Here is a 15,523-nt window from a genome sequence, read left to right as displayed (position 1 = left end):
ATGTCACTATGTTTGTCTTGATTGTTCTACAGCTTTAATGCCATATGCAGTGTTTTGTACAACAATGTGTTAACCTTTATTGTTATTATAATATGGTACTACAATGTCTGTTTTGAGCAAAACTAATCAACTAAAAGGGTGACAACAGTGGCATTCACCCTCAATCTGCTGTACTTCCACTATGGATTTTTTTTTTTTTTTTAAAGGGTTGGATTTTAATGTGACGATAGAGGGCGCTAGAAAGTAAGGATAAAGCCACTGCTGGAATTCAGACAGCCACTGAGGAAGATGCAGCTGCTGAGACCGGCTCCCTCTTCCCCCCCATCTCCCTCTCCCCCACTCTGCCCCTCACTCCTTCACTCCCTCATCCGCTGCATAAACAGACGCAGCGCCGCATGCCCCGATATGAAAACGGGAGACCAACCACAATTCCAATTTATCCCCACGCACGCGCATTAAAGCATACGTTTATACTTTTCTTTCTTTTTTTTGCTCTTAAAACATGAGTGGAAATGTGCAAACGTGCTTTAGTATAGGAATCCACGCAATCGCCGAAAAAATACGCTCGCGAATCCCACCTTAATGCAGACGCGCCGTTTGGGAGGATTTAAGCGCGCGACCATCAGAGTGACCGCGAGCGTCACACGAATGTTTGCTCTACACTGTAACCCATCACAAGCACTTGGATGGCAGCTGTGTTAGGACACACGCCGCGCGCACTAATCTGACGCGGGGGGAGCTGTGGTTTGCGCAGTGGCCGGTCGTCTGAAGGGGCCACGCGAGCAGGTTGGGGGGGTTCTTCCATTTTCCCCCCCGCAAATGAATTCATATTCACTGTCTGTGATTCCTACATATTACATACAGAGTGGACGGAGCACCGCTGCGCCGGAGAGCACAGCCACTGGCGACCACACGCATTCATATTAGTAACCACAGCGAGACCACAGCACCGCGCGCACACGCAAACACACGCGCACACACACATACACACGCGCACGAACATATAGCCAGGACACATATCCAAAAACACAACTTGTGTCGTCAACCCATACGAGTGCGTAAAAGTTGTGCTTCGAATGTGTGAATCTCTTGAGCCATAAGACCAACACCCCCCCCCCCCCCCCCCCTCCCGCGCGCCACACTGCACAGTCTGCCTTTCCGCGTATTATAATGTAAAAAATTGTAAGGCATTAAAAATAGTATGTGTGTTAATCGGACAGCTCGCCGTGTCACCCACGGGTGCGTAAATGTGAGGCATCCGAACCGTGCACACAAAGTGAGCCGCGTCTCGAGAAAATACACATAAAAAAAGGAGCATTATTGAGGCATCTCACTCCCCTTATCCCCCCCCCCCCCTTTCGTCAAATATTGTCTGCTGGCATCTGGACCCTGCGATCAAGACCAAGTCCGACCCTGTTTACGTGCGCGCTGCTGGGGGAGAATGAACAGGAGGGGGGGAGGAGAGAGAGAGAGAGAGAGAAAGAGAGAGAGAGGGAGGGAGAGAGAGAGAGACTGCAATATCATTTGTGAATCCCTCTCACAGTGCTGCAGATAGGGGGCTGCCAACACATGCGGCGCATCTGCAGGTGAGGGAACGAGGCTGAATGTGCCGGACACAGGAATCCAACCAGCGTTTCCTTTAAATATATCGGATATACATGTTTTTGATTTTTTACCCCCTTCTTCTCCGTGCAAGCTTCGCGTCGTTGGTTCGAGAAAAAAAAACGGGAGAGAAAACTGCACTGCCTGCTGCAAGTGACTTGGAGGAAGAGAGAGAGAGAGAGCAGAGAGCAGAGAGTCGGCGACCGGACAGGTAATCTGCTGCGCGTTCACATCCCCGAGATCGCAGAGTTGACAGGCTCCGCGCAGTCAACACGCAGCCTGATGAGTTGGTGGTGAAACTGCGCGGGCATTTAAATGATCCTCCTGCATATGTGGACATCTCGTCGGACGGAGGAATATCGCAGCCTCACCCCCCCAAAAAATAATTAAAAAAAGGGGGAGATTCTAACCACTGACTGAAATCACTTTTCTGGTGATATGATGCACGGACTATAACATTTTGCCTTTTTTCCGCTTCTTTTTATTACGCGCGTGAAATTCAAATATTTCTGGGAGCGCACGGTGAGTTTAAAAAAAAAATACCATTGCGGTGTTTTTCTTTCTTTCTGTGTGAGAAAAAAAAGAGAAGGAAAAGCGCAATTAACAGCCAGTCTATAGAAGGGAAAACAAGCAGAGAACAGAGGAGAAGCCGCGCACTTGCTGCTTTGCACTGCAGCAGGAGCGATGTAGGAAGTCGTCCGGAGGATGAAGTCTCACGCATCCCGCACCGGAGCGCTACGCTCTTTATGAAAAACAATATTTCTCGTCCGTATTCGGACACTGTCGTGATTATTCTTTTGGGACATTTTTTCCTTTCAAATCTAAGTGGATTTTTCTTCACGGGAGAACAATGAGGACTACTGGTGCAGTGGACTATTTGTACTATTGCATGCTGATCCTGCAGCTCGTGCACCAGCCCGCCGCCAAGCAAGTGCTCCGGTACCGTCTGGCCGAGGAGGGACCCGCCGATGTCCGGGTAGGCAACGTGGCCGGCGACCTGGGCATCGTTGCCGGGTCCGGCGAGGTGACATTCACGCTCGAGTCGGGCTCTGATTTTTTCAAAATAGACAACATAACAGGTGAGCTCACCACCAACGAGAGGCGCATAGACCGTGAGAAATTGCAACAGTGCCAAATGATATTTGATGAAAATGAGTGTTTTATAGATTTCGAGGTGTCGGTGATTGGACCGGCCCAGAGCTGGGTCGATCTCTTTGAGGGGAAAGTCATCATATTAGATATAAACGATAACACCCCGTCTTTCCCTTCCCCTGTCCTGACGCTGTCTGTGGAGGAAAACAGACCCATTGGAACCCTTTATCTGCTGCCCACAGCCACAGACAGAGATTTTGGCAGAAATGGAATAGAGCGATACGAGCTCATCCAGGACAATGGGGAGAACTCCAGGCGACTGGGCTCCTCCGGGGATTCGTTCTCGGGGAAGAGGAGATTTGATGAAGGCGCGAGCAGGAGCAGCGTTTTTGAACTGCAAGTTGCTGACACCACCGATGGAGAGAAGCAGCCTCAGCTCATCATTAAAGGGGCCCTTGATAGGGAACAGAGAGACTCCTATGAACTCACGCTGCGTGTTAGGGATGGTGGAGACCCCCCTCGTTCCTCCCAGGCCATCCTTAGGGTCATGATCACAGACGTGAATGACAACAGCCCCCGGTTTGAGAAGAGCGTGTATGAAGCCGACCTGCCGGAGAACAGCTCCCCAGGAGCCCCCATACTGCAGCTCAAAGCGGCCGACGCAGACGTGGGGGTGAATGGTCAAATAGAGTACGTGTTCGGGGCGGCCACGGAGTCAGTAAGGCGGCTGCTGAGGTTGGATGAGAGCACGGGGTGGCTGAGTGTGTTGCACCGCATTGACCGTGAGGAAGTGAGCCAGCTGAGGTTCACCGTAATGGCCCGTGACCGAGGCCAGCCGCCCAAAATGGACAAGGCCACCGTGGTGTTGAACATCAAGGATGAGAACGACAACGTCCCCGCCATAGAGATACGGAAAATCGGACGCATTTTCTTGAAAGACGGCGTTGCCAACGTGGCCGAGGACGTGGTGGTGGACACACCCATTGCCTTAGTACAGGTGTCGGACCGAGACCAGGGGGAGAACGGCATCGTGACGTGCACGGTGGTCGGGGACGTTCCGTTTCAGCTCAAACCTGCCAGCGAGATGGAGGGGGAGCAGAATAAAAAGAAATATTTCCTCCACACGTCTGCAACGCTGGACTATGAGGCCACACAGGAATACAATGTGGTCATCGTGGCTGTGGACTCTGGCAGCCCCAGCCTGACGAGTAATAACTCTCTTATCGTCAAAGTGGGCGACACAAATGACAACCCTCCCATCTTCAGCCAGAATGTAGTACAGGTGTCCTTTGCAGAAAATAATGCCCCTGGTGAGAGGGTGACAACAGTGGCCGCTATTGACGCAGATAGTGGGAAGAATGCTGAAATAGCCTATTCCCTAGACTCATCAGTAAATGGGATTTTCTCTATCGATGCAGACAGTGGAGACATCCGAGTAAACAGCATTCTGGATCGAGAGCAAACAGAGCGCTATGAATTCAAAGTGATAGCCAAAGATAAGGGCATAAACACTCTACAGGGCTCTGCGACGGTGGTTGTCCTTGTGGCGGACAAGAATGACAACGAGCCAAAGTTCATGCAGGACGTGTTTACCTTCTATGTCAAAGAGAACCTTGAGCCAAACAGCCCAGTTGGGATGGTCACAGTCATTGATGCAGATAAAGGCCAAAACGCAGAGATGAGTCTTTTCATCGAGGAGGAGGAGGAAATATTTTCTATCGAGAATGACACTGGGACTATTTTTTCCACGCTGTCCTTTGATAGGGAGCAGAAAACCACCTACACATTCCGAGTCAAGGCCGTGGACGGCGGTGACCCTCCTAGATCAGCCACCGCCACGGTTTCTCTCTTCGTCATGGATGAAAATGACAACCCACCAACTGTCACGTTCCCGATAAACAGCTCCTACACCCTCCTCCCTCCCTCCAGCAACATCAGAACAGTAGTCAGGACCGTCATAGCAACTGATACCGACACCGGCATCAACGCAGACTTGACCTACAGCCTCGTGGGGGGAAACCCCTTCAAGCTGTTTGAGATTGATGGGGGCACTGGCGTCATTTCACTGGTGGGGAAGTTGGAGCAGAAGCACTTCGGCCTCCACAGACTAGTGGTCCAGGTGAATGACAGTGGCCAGCCTTCACAGAGCACCACCACGCTAGTCCACGTGTATGTTAATGAGACACTTTCCAATTCCACAGTCGTGGACGCCCAGGTGGCCAAAAGCCTGAGCACGTCTCTCAACACCAACATTGCCGGCGACCCCAACTATGATCTAAGCAAACAGCGGCTAAGCATTGTAATTGGAGTGGTGTCGGGCATCATGACGGTCATTCTCATCATTCTAGTCGTTGTCATGGCCCGTTACTGCCGTCCCAAGAACAAGAACGGCTACGAGGCGGGCAAAAAGGACCACGAAGACTTCTTCACGCCACAGCAGCACGATAAGTCCAAGAAGCCCAAAAAAGATAAGAAGAAACAGAAGTCCAAACAGCCACTCTACAGCAGTATTGTCACCGTGGAGGCCTCCAAACCCAACGGGCAGCGCTACGACGGCGTCAACGAGAAGCTGTCGGACAGCCCCGGCATGGGCCGCTACCGTTCGGTCAACGGAGGGCCGGGGAGCCCAGATCTGGCCCGGCACTACAAGTCCAGTTCCCCGCTCCCCACTGTCCAGCTTCACCCGCAGTCGCCGACAGCTGGGAAAAAGCACCAGGCGGTTCAGGACCTGCCACCTGCCAACACCTTTGTTGGCACCGGAGATAACATTTCCCTTGGATCTGACCACTGCTCCGAATACAGCAGTCAAACTATCAACAAGTACAACAAACAGGTAAGAAGACATGTCTCCATGTTCTTTTTTTTTTCTCCCCCTCCACCACTCTTAAATGTCTTCTGTTTCTTCCTCTTAGTGTTCTCTCTACCATAATGCTTCCTGACAGGGCTAGTCTCAGTAGTCTTGTTGCCTTTATGGTGCTAATGTGTGTCAAGTTAGCGGTATTGATCTGTTTTGGTTTGGAGTGCCATTCACATGTAATATTGAAAGGAGCAAGAAAGGTTTAGATTATTGTAACAAAAGGGGGTATCGTTACCACTCAACCAAACACGTCCAACTTTTCCCCCCCCTTTCATCACGGCATGTGTTGAGGCGGCCCATTCCCGTCTGCGGCGTCACATCTGCTAACCTGAGCAACTACGTGTGGGGAGTGTTGCAGACAGCTCACATAAGGGTTTGGTTTGCGAGTTATTTTATCCCAGAGGGGAGTGTGTGTGTGCCAGGGGGGTGGGGGCTACATTCCCCCTTAGCCATGTCAGGCCCCGGCCCTCTGTCCGTAACAAGGCTGCCTTTTCTTCGTGTACAAGAGAGGAAAAAACCCCAAACAAAAAGATGAATAAGAGAGAAAGGTAGATGTAGGGTGCATGTGGCACAAACATGTGTGGGCTTTGTGAGTCAGGTTTTACAGTCTGGGGTTGAGGACGAACATCTGGCCAGGAAGACTTATTAACATTCTTCTGCACTTCGTGGTCGGCATCAATTCAGCGACCTCGCGGTGAAATTGGACGGTGTTATATCACCTACCCTATTGCGGCTCGGTTTCTTTCACTCTCTGTATCCGTTCCCTTATATTTAAATGTCTGCCATCTTCTACCTGCTTTTTCCTTCCACCCTCCTCCACCCTCCGGCTAGTCTTACCTCCCTTTTCTTCCTCCCAGTAACTCCTTTATTCCAGCAGTGCTGAAAAGAAAGGTGTAGGTGGCATGATGTGATATTCAAATGTGTTTTTTTTTGTTCACTCTTTATTTATATGCATCTTCCTTTTTTCTCTTTTTAGTTTTTCTGCCGTGATGTGCAACAACAGCAGGAAACTTAAGTTAATACATAATGAAATCAGCTGATTTGCGTTTTTGAGCGAAAAAATAACAAAAAAAGTTTTATTTGTTTTCTATGGCAGTCCAATGAATTATTAATAATTCGTTTAATTTATTTGGTGTCAGCACTGCTCTTTAGAAATCTGGAGTGCAGTTTTCTCTCAGAACACAGCTGGATTGTTTCTTCCCCCATTCCTTTTTCTGTTTTTGATCTCTTGCTTTTTCCTCTAGATATCTATTTGTTCATGTTTTTATATTCTATGCCCCACTGTCACCCCTAAATTCTCCTTTGGCCCTGTGTAGTACACCCTTTCATGCCTGCTTTCCGTCACAATTCCTTTTTTCTCTCAGTCTTTTTTGAAGCCTCTGCCACATCATACCTTTTACAATGGTACACTCTGCCTCGCTCTTTTTTTTTCTTGCAGTGGTTTCTTTCCAAATCTCCATTCTCATCTCTCTACATCCCTCTCCCCCCACTCTTGCTATTACTCCTCTCAAATCATTTCACCCCCCTTTTACTTCTCTCCCTTCTCTTCCCTCCTGCTCTGTCTCTAACAGCTTCTAATATGGTGTATTCACTGAGCTGCTTCCCAGAGTGTGAGGAGTGCTGTTGCTTTCGGATGTCTCCTGCATAATTAAAAGGGCACTCTATTTGCTGCTGCGGCAGCAGCATGTATTGTGTGTCACTATGCTCCACTTATATAATTATTTATTTACTCTGTACATTAATGCTGCGGTATCTTTTATGGACCCTGCGTTTGTTAGCCGACAGCGTCATGGGAAATCCCATAATGCATAAAGGGGGTTTTCTTGTGATTCTGGAGCATTTAGTTAAAAGTTTATGATTTAAATGGTACGAGTGAGGAAGTGCTTACTGGTCTACTGGGCAATATTGTCCATGTTTATTGGCCGGCGTTGCCTGTAATGTATTAAATATACAATAGCTAGCAGGTATTCAACTTGCCTTTTATATCCCATGGGCTCAGTAAATATTCACTGTTGTTGGTACATTATGTTGAGGTGAATACGGTATAATTTAATGGCTGCACAAGAGCACTAATTGGAGATAAGTTGTGTGTTCTTGTGCTCCAACTATGGAATTAAACAGTCACCTCTGTGTTAGATTAAATAGCTGAGCGGTCACGGTCTCAGTTTTAGGGACGCCTGGAAATATTCTGTCGTCACGTAAGTGCCACTCCATAAAACACTCTAGGACACGTTCCCCAGTTAAGGGAACTATTTTGTGCGAGATCTGGATTAGTGGTAGAACAATGAATACCAATGGTGTTATATTTATATTCCATTTTGTATTTCGCTGTAAAAAACTTTTTCAAGATATATTCATCTTATAAACGCTATTAAGTTTGTCCCCCCCCCCCCCCCCCTTTTTTTTATCACATTCTGCTTGAACTGTGTTAAATTAAAGATAAGTGATGATAAGGGATGTTTTTCATTTTGTGTGCGCACACACACACTCCCTCGCCCACAAAACCCATCTCTCTTACCACTCCCTCTCTTTTTTGGTCCATCTGTGGGCAGAGATAGAGACAGGCACAAGAAAGACGGCCCTGTTAGCGGTGTAGAGAATGGCCCCTACTGTTCCACGGTGGGACTCGGGGGGTCGGCTGGAAAGAAAGAGAGAGGGAGCGGCGGGGAGGGAGAGAATAGTGCTGACCATTGACTGTAATTTCGGAGGTATCAGGTTCCGTCTTTCTCTCTCCTTGCCTACAATCTGACAATAACTGTGAAGGCAACCTGCTCGGTCAGGTAACCAGGCAACTGAGGGAGTTAATCGGCGAGGCGAGCCTTTCTTTTTAGCCCATCAGACATTTAAACAGTCATTAAGCTGATCCAACAATGAGGAGGAAGCCAGCGTGACACCCGGCATCTGTTGAGGCTTGATCAGGAGGGGCAACAGACTTGACATTTCATCTCTTTCTGTAACTCCATTGATTGGGGGCTTATTCACCCCCCCCCCCCTCCATCTTTCACTGCGTGGCTTACATTACGCTCGGTCTGTCCACTCCTTCCATACCCGTCCGGTCCTTACGTCTGAAGGCTGATGAGTAGTGCATGCACTTAACAGAGCACTTAACTGTATTACTTTTGGCAGTAGCTTCTGTTGCGCCTGGTGCCAGAAAATAATGCTGTCCAACTGTAACGCGGCGAGGAATGAAATCACTTAACCGCCGAATTAGCCGTCAGCTTTTTGTTTTCATCGTTGCACTTCAAAGCGCCACTCCGTCGCCAGGTGTATCGCTTTTAATCAGCAGTGAGCCACAGCAGCTTGTATGTCTGTGCACTCGCAGCGTAGCCCCCCCCTCAGGGCAGGCGAAGCCCACTTATGCCAGGTGATCCCGCCTCAGGGCTGATGCAGCGAGCATAACCGGACGTTGTCCTTAACCCCCCAGCGTTCACTACCAGCTGTTTCCCTCCGGTGCGTTATCATAGCCACGATCCCCAAAGTACAGCCGGGAAGCTTTGATTTGCATAGGGGCCAAATCCTCACTACCGCCAAACAATATTGTCATGCAAATGGAGGTCACCTGGCTGGTGTTTGTAGCCAAAACATAGGAAGTGATTGCCCTTCAGGCTACAGGCAGATCAGGAAACCAATATGGAAATGGGGTACTTTGCCTCTGGCCACATTTGTTTAAACCAACGAAATGTAGCTGCCTCATAAACACCTACAAAAAGCCACAATTGACCTGATTGGAATTGTCTTTGGATTTATACAAACACCTGCACATGCCATCACTGTCCCAACATTTTTCTTTCGTCGCCACGAAACTGCTAGGCCTCCGGTCCCACTATATTAACACCATTTGGTCATCTTGTACCCTCAATGGTCGCTGATACAGCTTCTTTATTTCGGAGAAAGAAGACAAAGGAGTAACTTTTCTTAATGAACAAGTTCTGACTTTCTAGGAGAGAAAGTTTCAAAGTCACCGAAGCCACCTGCTGATTATCACATTAGAAGTAGACAATATGAAAAAGTTTTTTTTATAGCAACTTCACTGAATATCAGGATAAGGTGCCAAAAAGGTGGGGAATTTTGCATTTGGTAAGAAATGAGATTACGTGCAATGAGCTGGTTTTGTTTATCGCCACATTATTATTAGCTTTTTGCTCTTTTTGTGTGGCGACGCATACCGCCGACTGTGGCTAATTTTTATCGAAATTGTTTTGGATCTTTTACGGCTTAATTCAATCGCCGCCTGCTCGGGCTTTTGTTGTTTACGTTCTGAAAGGGAAAAATGGAAAGGAGTAAGAGTGCACGGTAATACTCGTGAAATTGCAGCGGGCAGCATTTTCTCAATTTGGTTTGGTGATTTCAATGCATTCGCTCCAAGGCAATTACTAATCTTGGGATTAGACTTACCTGATACCGGAAAACGGTGGGGACTGAGAGAGGAAGTCGGAGAGTGATTGCTGGAACTGGTTCCTTCTATTTTACCCTGCATAATATATATAGCACTAAGGTTCCCCGACCGGTACCTATAGAGGGGAAACCATGAAATGTGTAGCTTCGTTTCTACGTCTTTGTCTTCCTTCCCCTTCTCTCCGCACAATGGAGGAGCCATTGAGCTCGTCTTTCCTTCGCATTGGAAATAAATACTCATGATTTGAAGGGCTCGTTTCGCCAACATTTGTCACGATAAGACGCCAGAGTACAGAGAGTGAGGCGAGGAGCAGACAAGTGAATTTAAGCCGCATGCCACCTTGATTGCTCTCCACGCTGCTGATTGTAAGTGGCAGTGTCGGGGGATGCCACCTTCTTCTCGCCGCTTCTTTCAATTTGATGTCATCGGAAAAAATGGAATTTCATTTCATACTCGGCAGCGATCGCATTAGATGGGGGCTTCACCAAGATAAAGCCCATTCATTCTTGCAGATTTTCTTTTCCTGTGGCGCTATCAATCATCGCGCGCTCGCCATATTGCATACTTGTTTTTCAGGAGGAGTTTGCACAGTAAATTGACTTTTACAAGGCTCCCAAGGTCTATGACACGCCGTGCTAGCCCCGTTGCTGTCTCTGTAGCTGTCCTCTGGTATTGAATGCAGGAGCTGGAAGGGACTAAATGAGAACGTCGGTGAGATCCACGGCTGTGCCGCTCTGGGGAATAGTTCGCTGTCGCCGAGTCGGATCGCAACACGGATCAGACGCGAAAGGCTTTTTGTTTGCGAGACTAATAGGCAAAACAATAGTGTTTTGTTTACAGTGACATTGCACCTCATCAAAATTGCAAACCGTCTGGCTGATTCAGTCCCCTAATGATTTTGTTTTTGTCATTGCACGGAAAAGGTCACTGGCCGTTTGTTCTCTCCGTGTTGATTCAAACAGTTGGCATGATTCTCTGATGGGCAAAGTTTCTGTTTGCATTTCTATCACTCACTGTGGCGAAATACATGGCGATGAATCAGATGGATCGCTCGCTGTCAGCATTGCTCACAGGGGTCCAGGGTGTCAAGGGAACTGCTGGCGGGGTTTGTCGCCCACCCATCGGGTAGGGGGGGGGGGGTCGATTTAAACCCCATCCAGCCACGTTGTCATACGTGGCCTTCATGAAAATGAGAATAGGAGCCATGAAAGCCAGACACGCCGGGCCATAATTTACACCCCTAAGTGCCACCCTTTTGCTCCGGCGGCCAACTTTAAAAGCTCTTAAGCACTAAGTGAACTTGTTTGTGAAGGTGACGAGTGAAGAAAAACAGACTTTTAACTGACTTCTCAGATGAAAGACACTGGACAGAGTTACGGGGTTAAATGACACAATATTAATACCATTAATAGGCCTTCAGCTTGGCTTCAGGTTCACATTGAGTCGTTTTTTTCTGACAGACATGCACCTGTTCTGCCTCACGTAGGACTTTGACCTTCTTCTTTTGTTGCCAAAGCGCTGCAATATTAACAAGCGCTGAGATCTCCTGACTGCATAAGACACATTAAGAATTGTCCAGTTTAAATAATGCATCCGAAAGCTTTTTTTGCCCCCCCTCTTACAAAAGGATACGGCCTTTTTTATTAACCGGGTGCAGTCATACATATTTGCTAAGCAGCAGAGTATATAATGGATATGACTTGACTCAGGGAAGGGGAGGAGGGGGCAACTTGACTGCTCCTATTAGCCCTGTTTTGGTGCGACTCCCAGCGTGTGCCCCCCCAAATGAGATTATGTGTGTATGAAACAGGAGGCAGAGGACTCACCGGCCATCCATCAAAGCATGGGGGGGAGGGGGTCTGAAAGTTTGTGTACTCAGCAGGTACATGCACTTGTGTGGATGCTTGTGTGCATGTGTACGGGCACGATACAGTGCGTACAGTACGCGTGTGTGTGAGGCCTTGAGAGGAGAGCAAACTGGGCCTCCGCAGTTCAGCCTTTCCATCATCCTGCACGCCAGACACACATGCAGCGACATGCCTGAGAGCGTTTCAATATCCTGCATGTGTGTGTGTGTGTGTGTGTGTGTGTGTATGCCTTTGTGTTTACCCAAGGAATGCAGTTCATTATATTTGTATGTGCATCTGGTTATTACATATACTCTCACAAGAGGCAAATGGAGCCCGAAGGCTGGAGCAATACTTGATCTTCGACCGTTAGAAAAACTCCACGACAAGCTTGAGTGGTCCGAGCGGATGGCACGATGCTCTCGGTAACCGCGGGTTGCTCCTCGAGCAAGGCACCGGGGCTCCTTTTGCCCCCGATTGAGCCATTTATTGGACACCGGCTGTGACTAATGTGTATTTAAACCACCTGCGTTAAACTAAAATAAAAAAGCTGAAATATTCATTAGCAGGAGAAGCCCCGTATCGATGAGGCCTTACCTGGCAGAGAGCAAGCTATTAGCCAGGCCCGATAACTCTTGTCAGAGGCTGGAAGAGTCTGCCTGCCCGCTGGAGAATGAAGGTCATGGGGCAACTGGAGTTACGAGCGACCTCCCTATCTACCTGCTATCAAATCAAATGAAATATGAAGTCCAGTCAGCTTTCTTTTTTTTTATGCAATGCTAATTTCTAAATTTGTTTCTCTTGCCTTCCTCCTGGGTAGGATAACATCGGAATGCGATTAACGTTAGAGCGCTGTTTGTGCTCCTCAAGATGCAGACGATGGCAGACTGTCTACTTAACATTGATGTATTGCATTTACATGAAACATCTCTGTCCATCTTACATCTACTACCCACTGTTACGATTTAACGTCATTCATAAAAAGGAAAAACTGAATAAAAGTCATCCACCTTTAGTTCTGTGCTTGCATGGCTTCGTATAGTCATATATGAATCAGAAAAGCCAAACATTTCCTTGTTCCAGCTGTAAATGAAAACACTGAACATGACTTTGGCTCTGGGAAATCGCAATGCGCATATTTTGCCACTTTTCACTGGATTAATCGACAATGAAAGTAATAATTTGTGTCCTTAAACTCGGAAATCCACTTCCAGTTCCCTCGTTTCACGATATATAATACCCCTCTCATAAATGTTTAAGCATTTAGAGTCTGAAAAAAGGCAAAATGAGACTCCAAGAAGCCATCATACCGACTGACCGGTCTGCCTTTACGGCCTCGTTGTGTATACTCATGCCTAACATTAGCTTTTTTTTACTACCGCCGATCTTTCAAGTGATGTCCAGTGCTGAACATAAACTAAGAGCACATTTCCTGCAGTAATCCAATGTTATTTGGAGCGATGTGTCCGAAAAAGAAGACAGCACACTGCTATGTATTTCAGCCGGGATAAACCTTACGCAGTCTGATACAGTTCCTCATATCCTTCATGTCTCCCTGCAGGCATGCCCTGATAGAAACGGCAAAATAAAGTGGAGATGACTAATGCTGGCCTTTGTGAGCCAAATTCTACTGTGGATTGAGGAGCTCCAGACATTTAATATGGTTTCAGGTATTGATTTGCGGCACCTCACCCTATAGCCTGTTTATTATCTCGCTTTGGTTTCACCTTTTACTCCTTTTCTCCGCGGTATCTCAGGAGATGGAGTCCTCCCCCCCTTATTTCTACCTCTCTCTTCCCCAGCAACAACACTCAGTAACAACTACAAATAGTCAATCAAAACCGGCTACAGGCACAGAACGTCATTTTGTTTTGTTTTTTTGCAAACAGGCGTGTGAACTGAGGTGCGTGAATGATAATAATAATAATAATTACGCATTCAGAGGAGAGGCTTTTTTGCTCAGTTTACTGCAATTATTAGGGAAGGGAAAGGGGGGGGGTTGTAATCAAGGCTGAAAGACCGGTCTTTGACATGGTTCATTTACTCCGAGTTGGTCGAACGCAACACTTGGGACACAATAGCCAATTGTAAATTACAGAGTGGATTCAGTGGTGAAGTGCCTTGAGGGGGAGCGAGTCTACAGAGGTGTGTGTAGGGTGGGAAATAGGGAACGTTGTTACATGTGTTGCTATTTCCAGGTTGATGAGGTCTGGGATTTTCGGGGGAATGGCAAGGACATCAATCAAATTGACATGTCTGTGGGCGGTAAAATGATTAGAATAATAGTAAACAAAGCCCCTTAAACGCGAGCAAGTTTTTACAATTTACCTAAACTTTTATTCCAAATCCAGCCCCCCCTTTTCTTTTTTTTTTGCTGAATAAGATTCACTTAGCGTCAGATTCATCCCGTCTAATCCGTCCGTGATGACATATTAATAACAGACTGCTGGGGGAACACGAGTGCATAACGGAAGCCCATCGCACAGTGAAGAGCTCTCATGAACTGGCGACACGAGGGGAGCTCATAGCGACTCTGACAAGCGGTTAAGTGCCTACGCGGGTGACATTTACGAGTGCTCAGACTTTAGAGGGGAAGAGGGGGTGGGGGGGTATGGGAACTACTACTTTCTGTTTAATCACCGCTGGAATTCTGCGGGTGCTGCAGCAAATGTTTCGAGGAGCACGGATTACTTTCACCCCCCCGCCACGAAGGCAATTGCACGGCGATCGTTTGATGTCGACGCAAATGTGCCAGACATGCAAACCCGCTCTCGCCTCCCTTTTTCCCCCACCCTCTCCTTCCCCTCGCACATTTGAAAGATTTACGTCAGGGTTTGTGTGCATGTGTGCGTCTGCCCTTTTGAATCCCTTTGAATAAAGCTTTTCTTTGCTGAGGCAGCCTCTTCTCCCAGTGAATTGGGGACATGACACGACAATCGGAGACCTTGTAATTTATGTTGAAAATGCCAGCGTTATCTGTGCCAGCGTGATTTTGCTGTTTGAACGAGGAGAGGGGGGTCCGCCACCGTTGTTTGAAACCGCATGCCCGTGTTTGCTCAGGGATCCTCGGCGGGCTGACTATTGTTACTATGGCAATGTACAGTACCTCAGCCACCCAACTTCTCCCATGGCCGTATGCCTGGAGTTCCTTTTTCTAAAAGGTTTTAACTTCTCTCTCTCATCTTGCCTGTACCCGGTAATTCAAACACATCACAGCCAAAAGCAGAGCTCAGGGCAACGTCCTCCAGCAACAACAACAAAAAAGTTACAGCACTCTTAATGGCGTTGGCTTGCCGTTGGATGAGGCGTGGGAACATCATGTTCCACTAAACTCTTTTGATAAAAGCCACCTGGGCAAGCGGTGGAGCGTTTCAAAGATGAAGGTCCCCGAACACTAAATTGGCAGCAGTTGCCTCACTACAATGGGGCTCATCTCTTCGCCGTGTCACAGCTCCTTAGGGACCCGTAATTTAGTGCCTTTCCCAATTTGAAGCTCTTGATTCACGAGATCAAATTAAGAACGCGAGCGGGGAACATCAGTGGCAGCACAATACTTGTGCTCTTTAACTCAAGCCTCGAGTCTGGTCACCGGTTTCGCCGTTCGATCCCTGCCTTGGAAAAAAACGTGGCGAACGCATGCCCCACATGTGTATTTATTTTTCCAGAGCCGGGAAAGAAGGCCGTGCTTGATGTGGCTAAACAAAAGCATTTAAGAAGATCTGAGTCGCA

General features: G+C 47.7%; 1 protein-coding gene across 1 annotated transcript in view; it reads left to right on the top strand.

Moving 5' to 3' along the window:
- Positions 1–1,594: 1,594 nt before the first annotated feature.
- pcdh7b (protocadherin 7b) overlaps positions 1,595–15,523 on the top strand; it is a 97,879-nt gene continuing 83,950 nt past the window's right edge. The window contains 1 exon segment of the mRNA XM_084003651.1: positions 1,595–5,527. Coding sequence (XP_083859777.1) covers positions 2,453–5,527 — 3,075 coding nt within the window. The 5' untranslated portion in view covers positions 1,595–2,452.

Source organism: Eutrigla gurnardus (assembly GCF_963514095.1).
Source record: "Eutrigla gurnardus genome assembly, chromosome: 23".
Lineage (NCBI taxonomy): Eukaryota > Metazoa > Chordata > Actinopteri > Perciformes > Triglidae > Eutrigla > Eutrigla gurnardus.
Note: the sequence above shows the minus strand (reverse complement) of the source record. Positions and strands in the feature narration are given on the sequence as shown.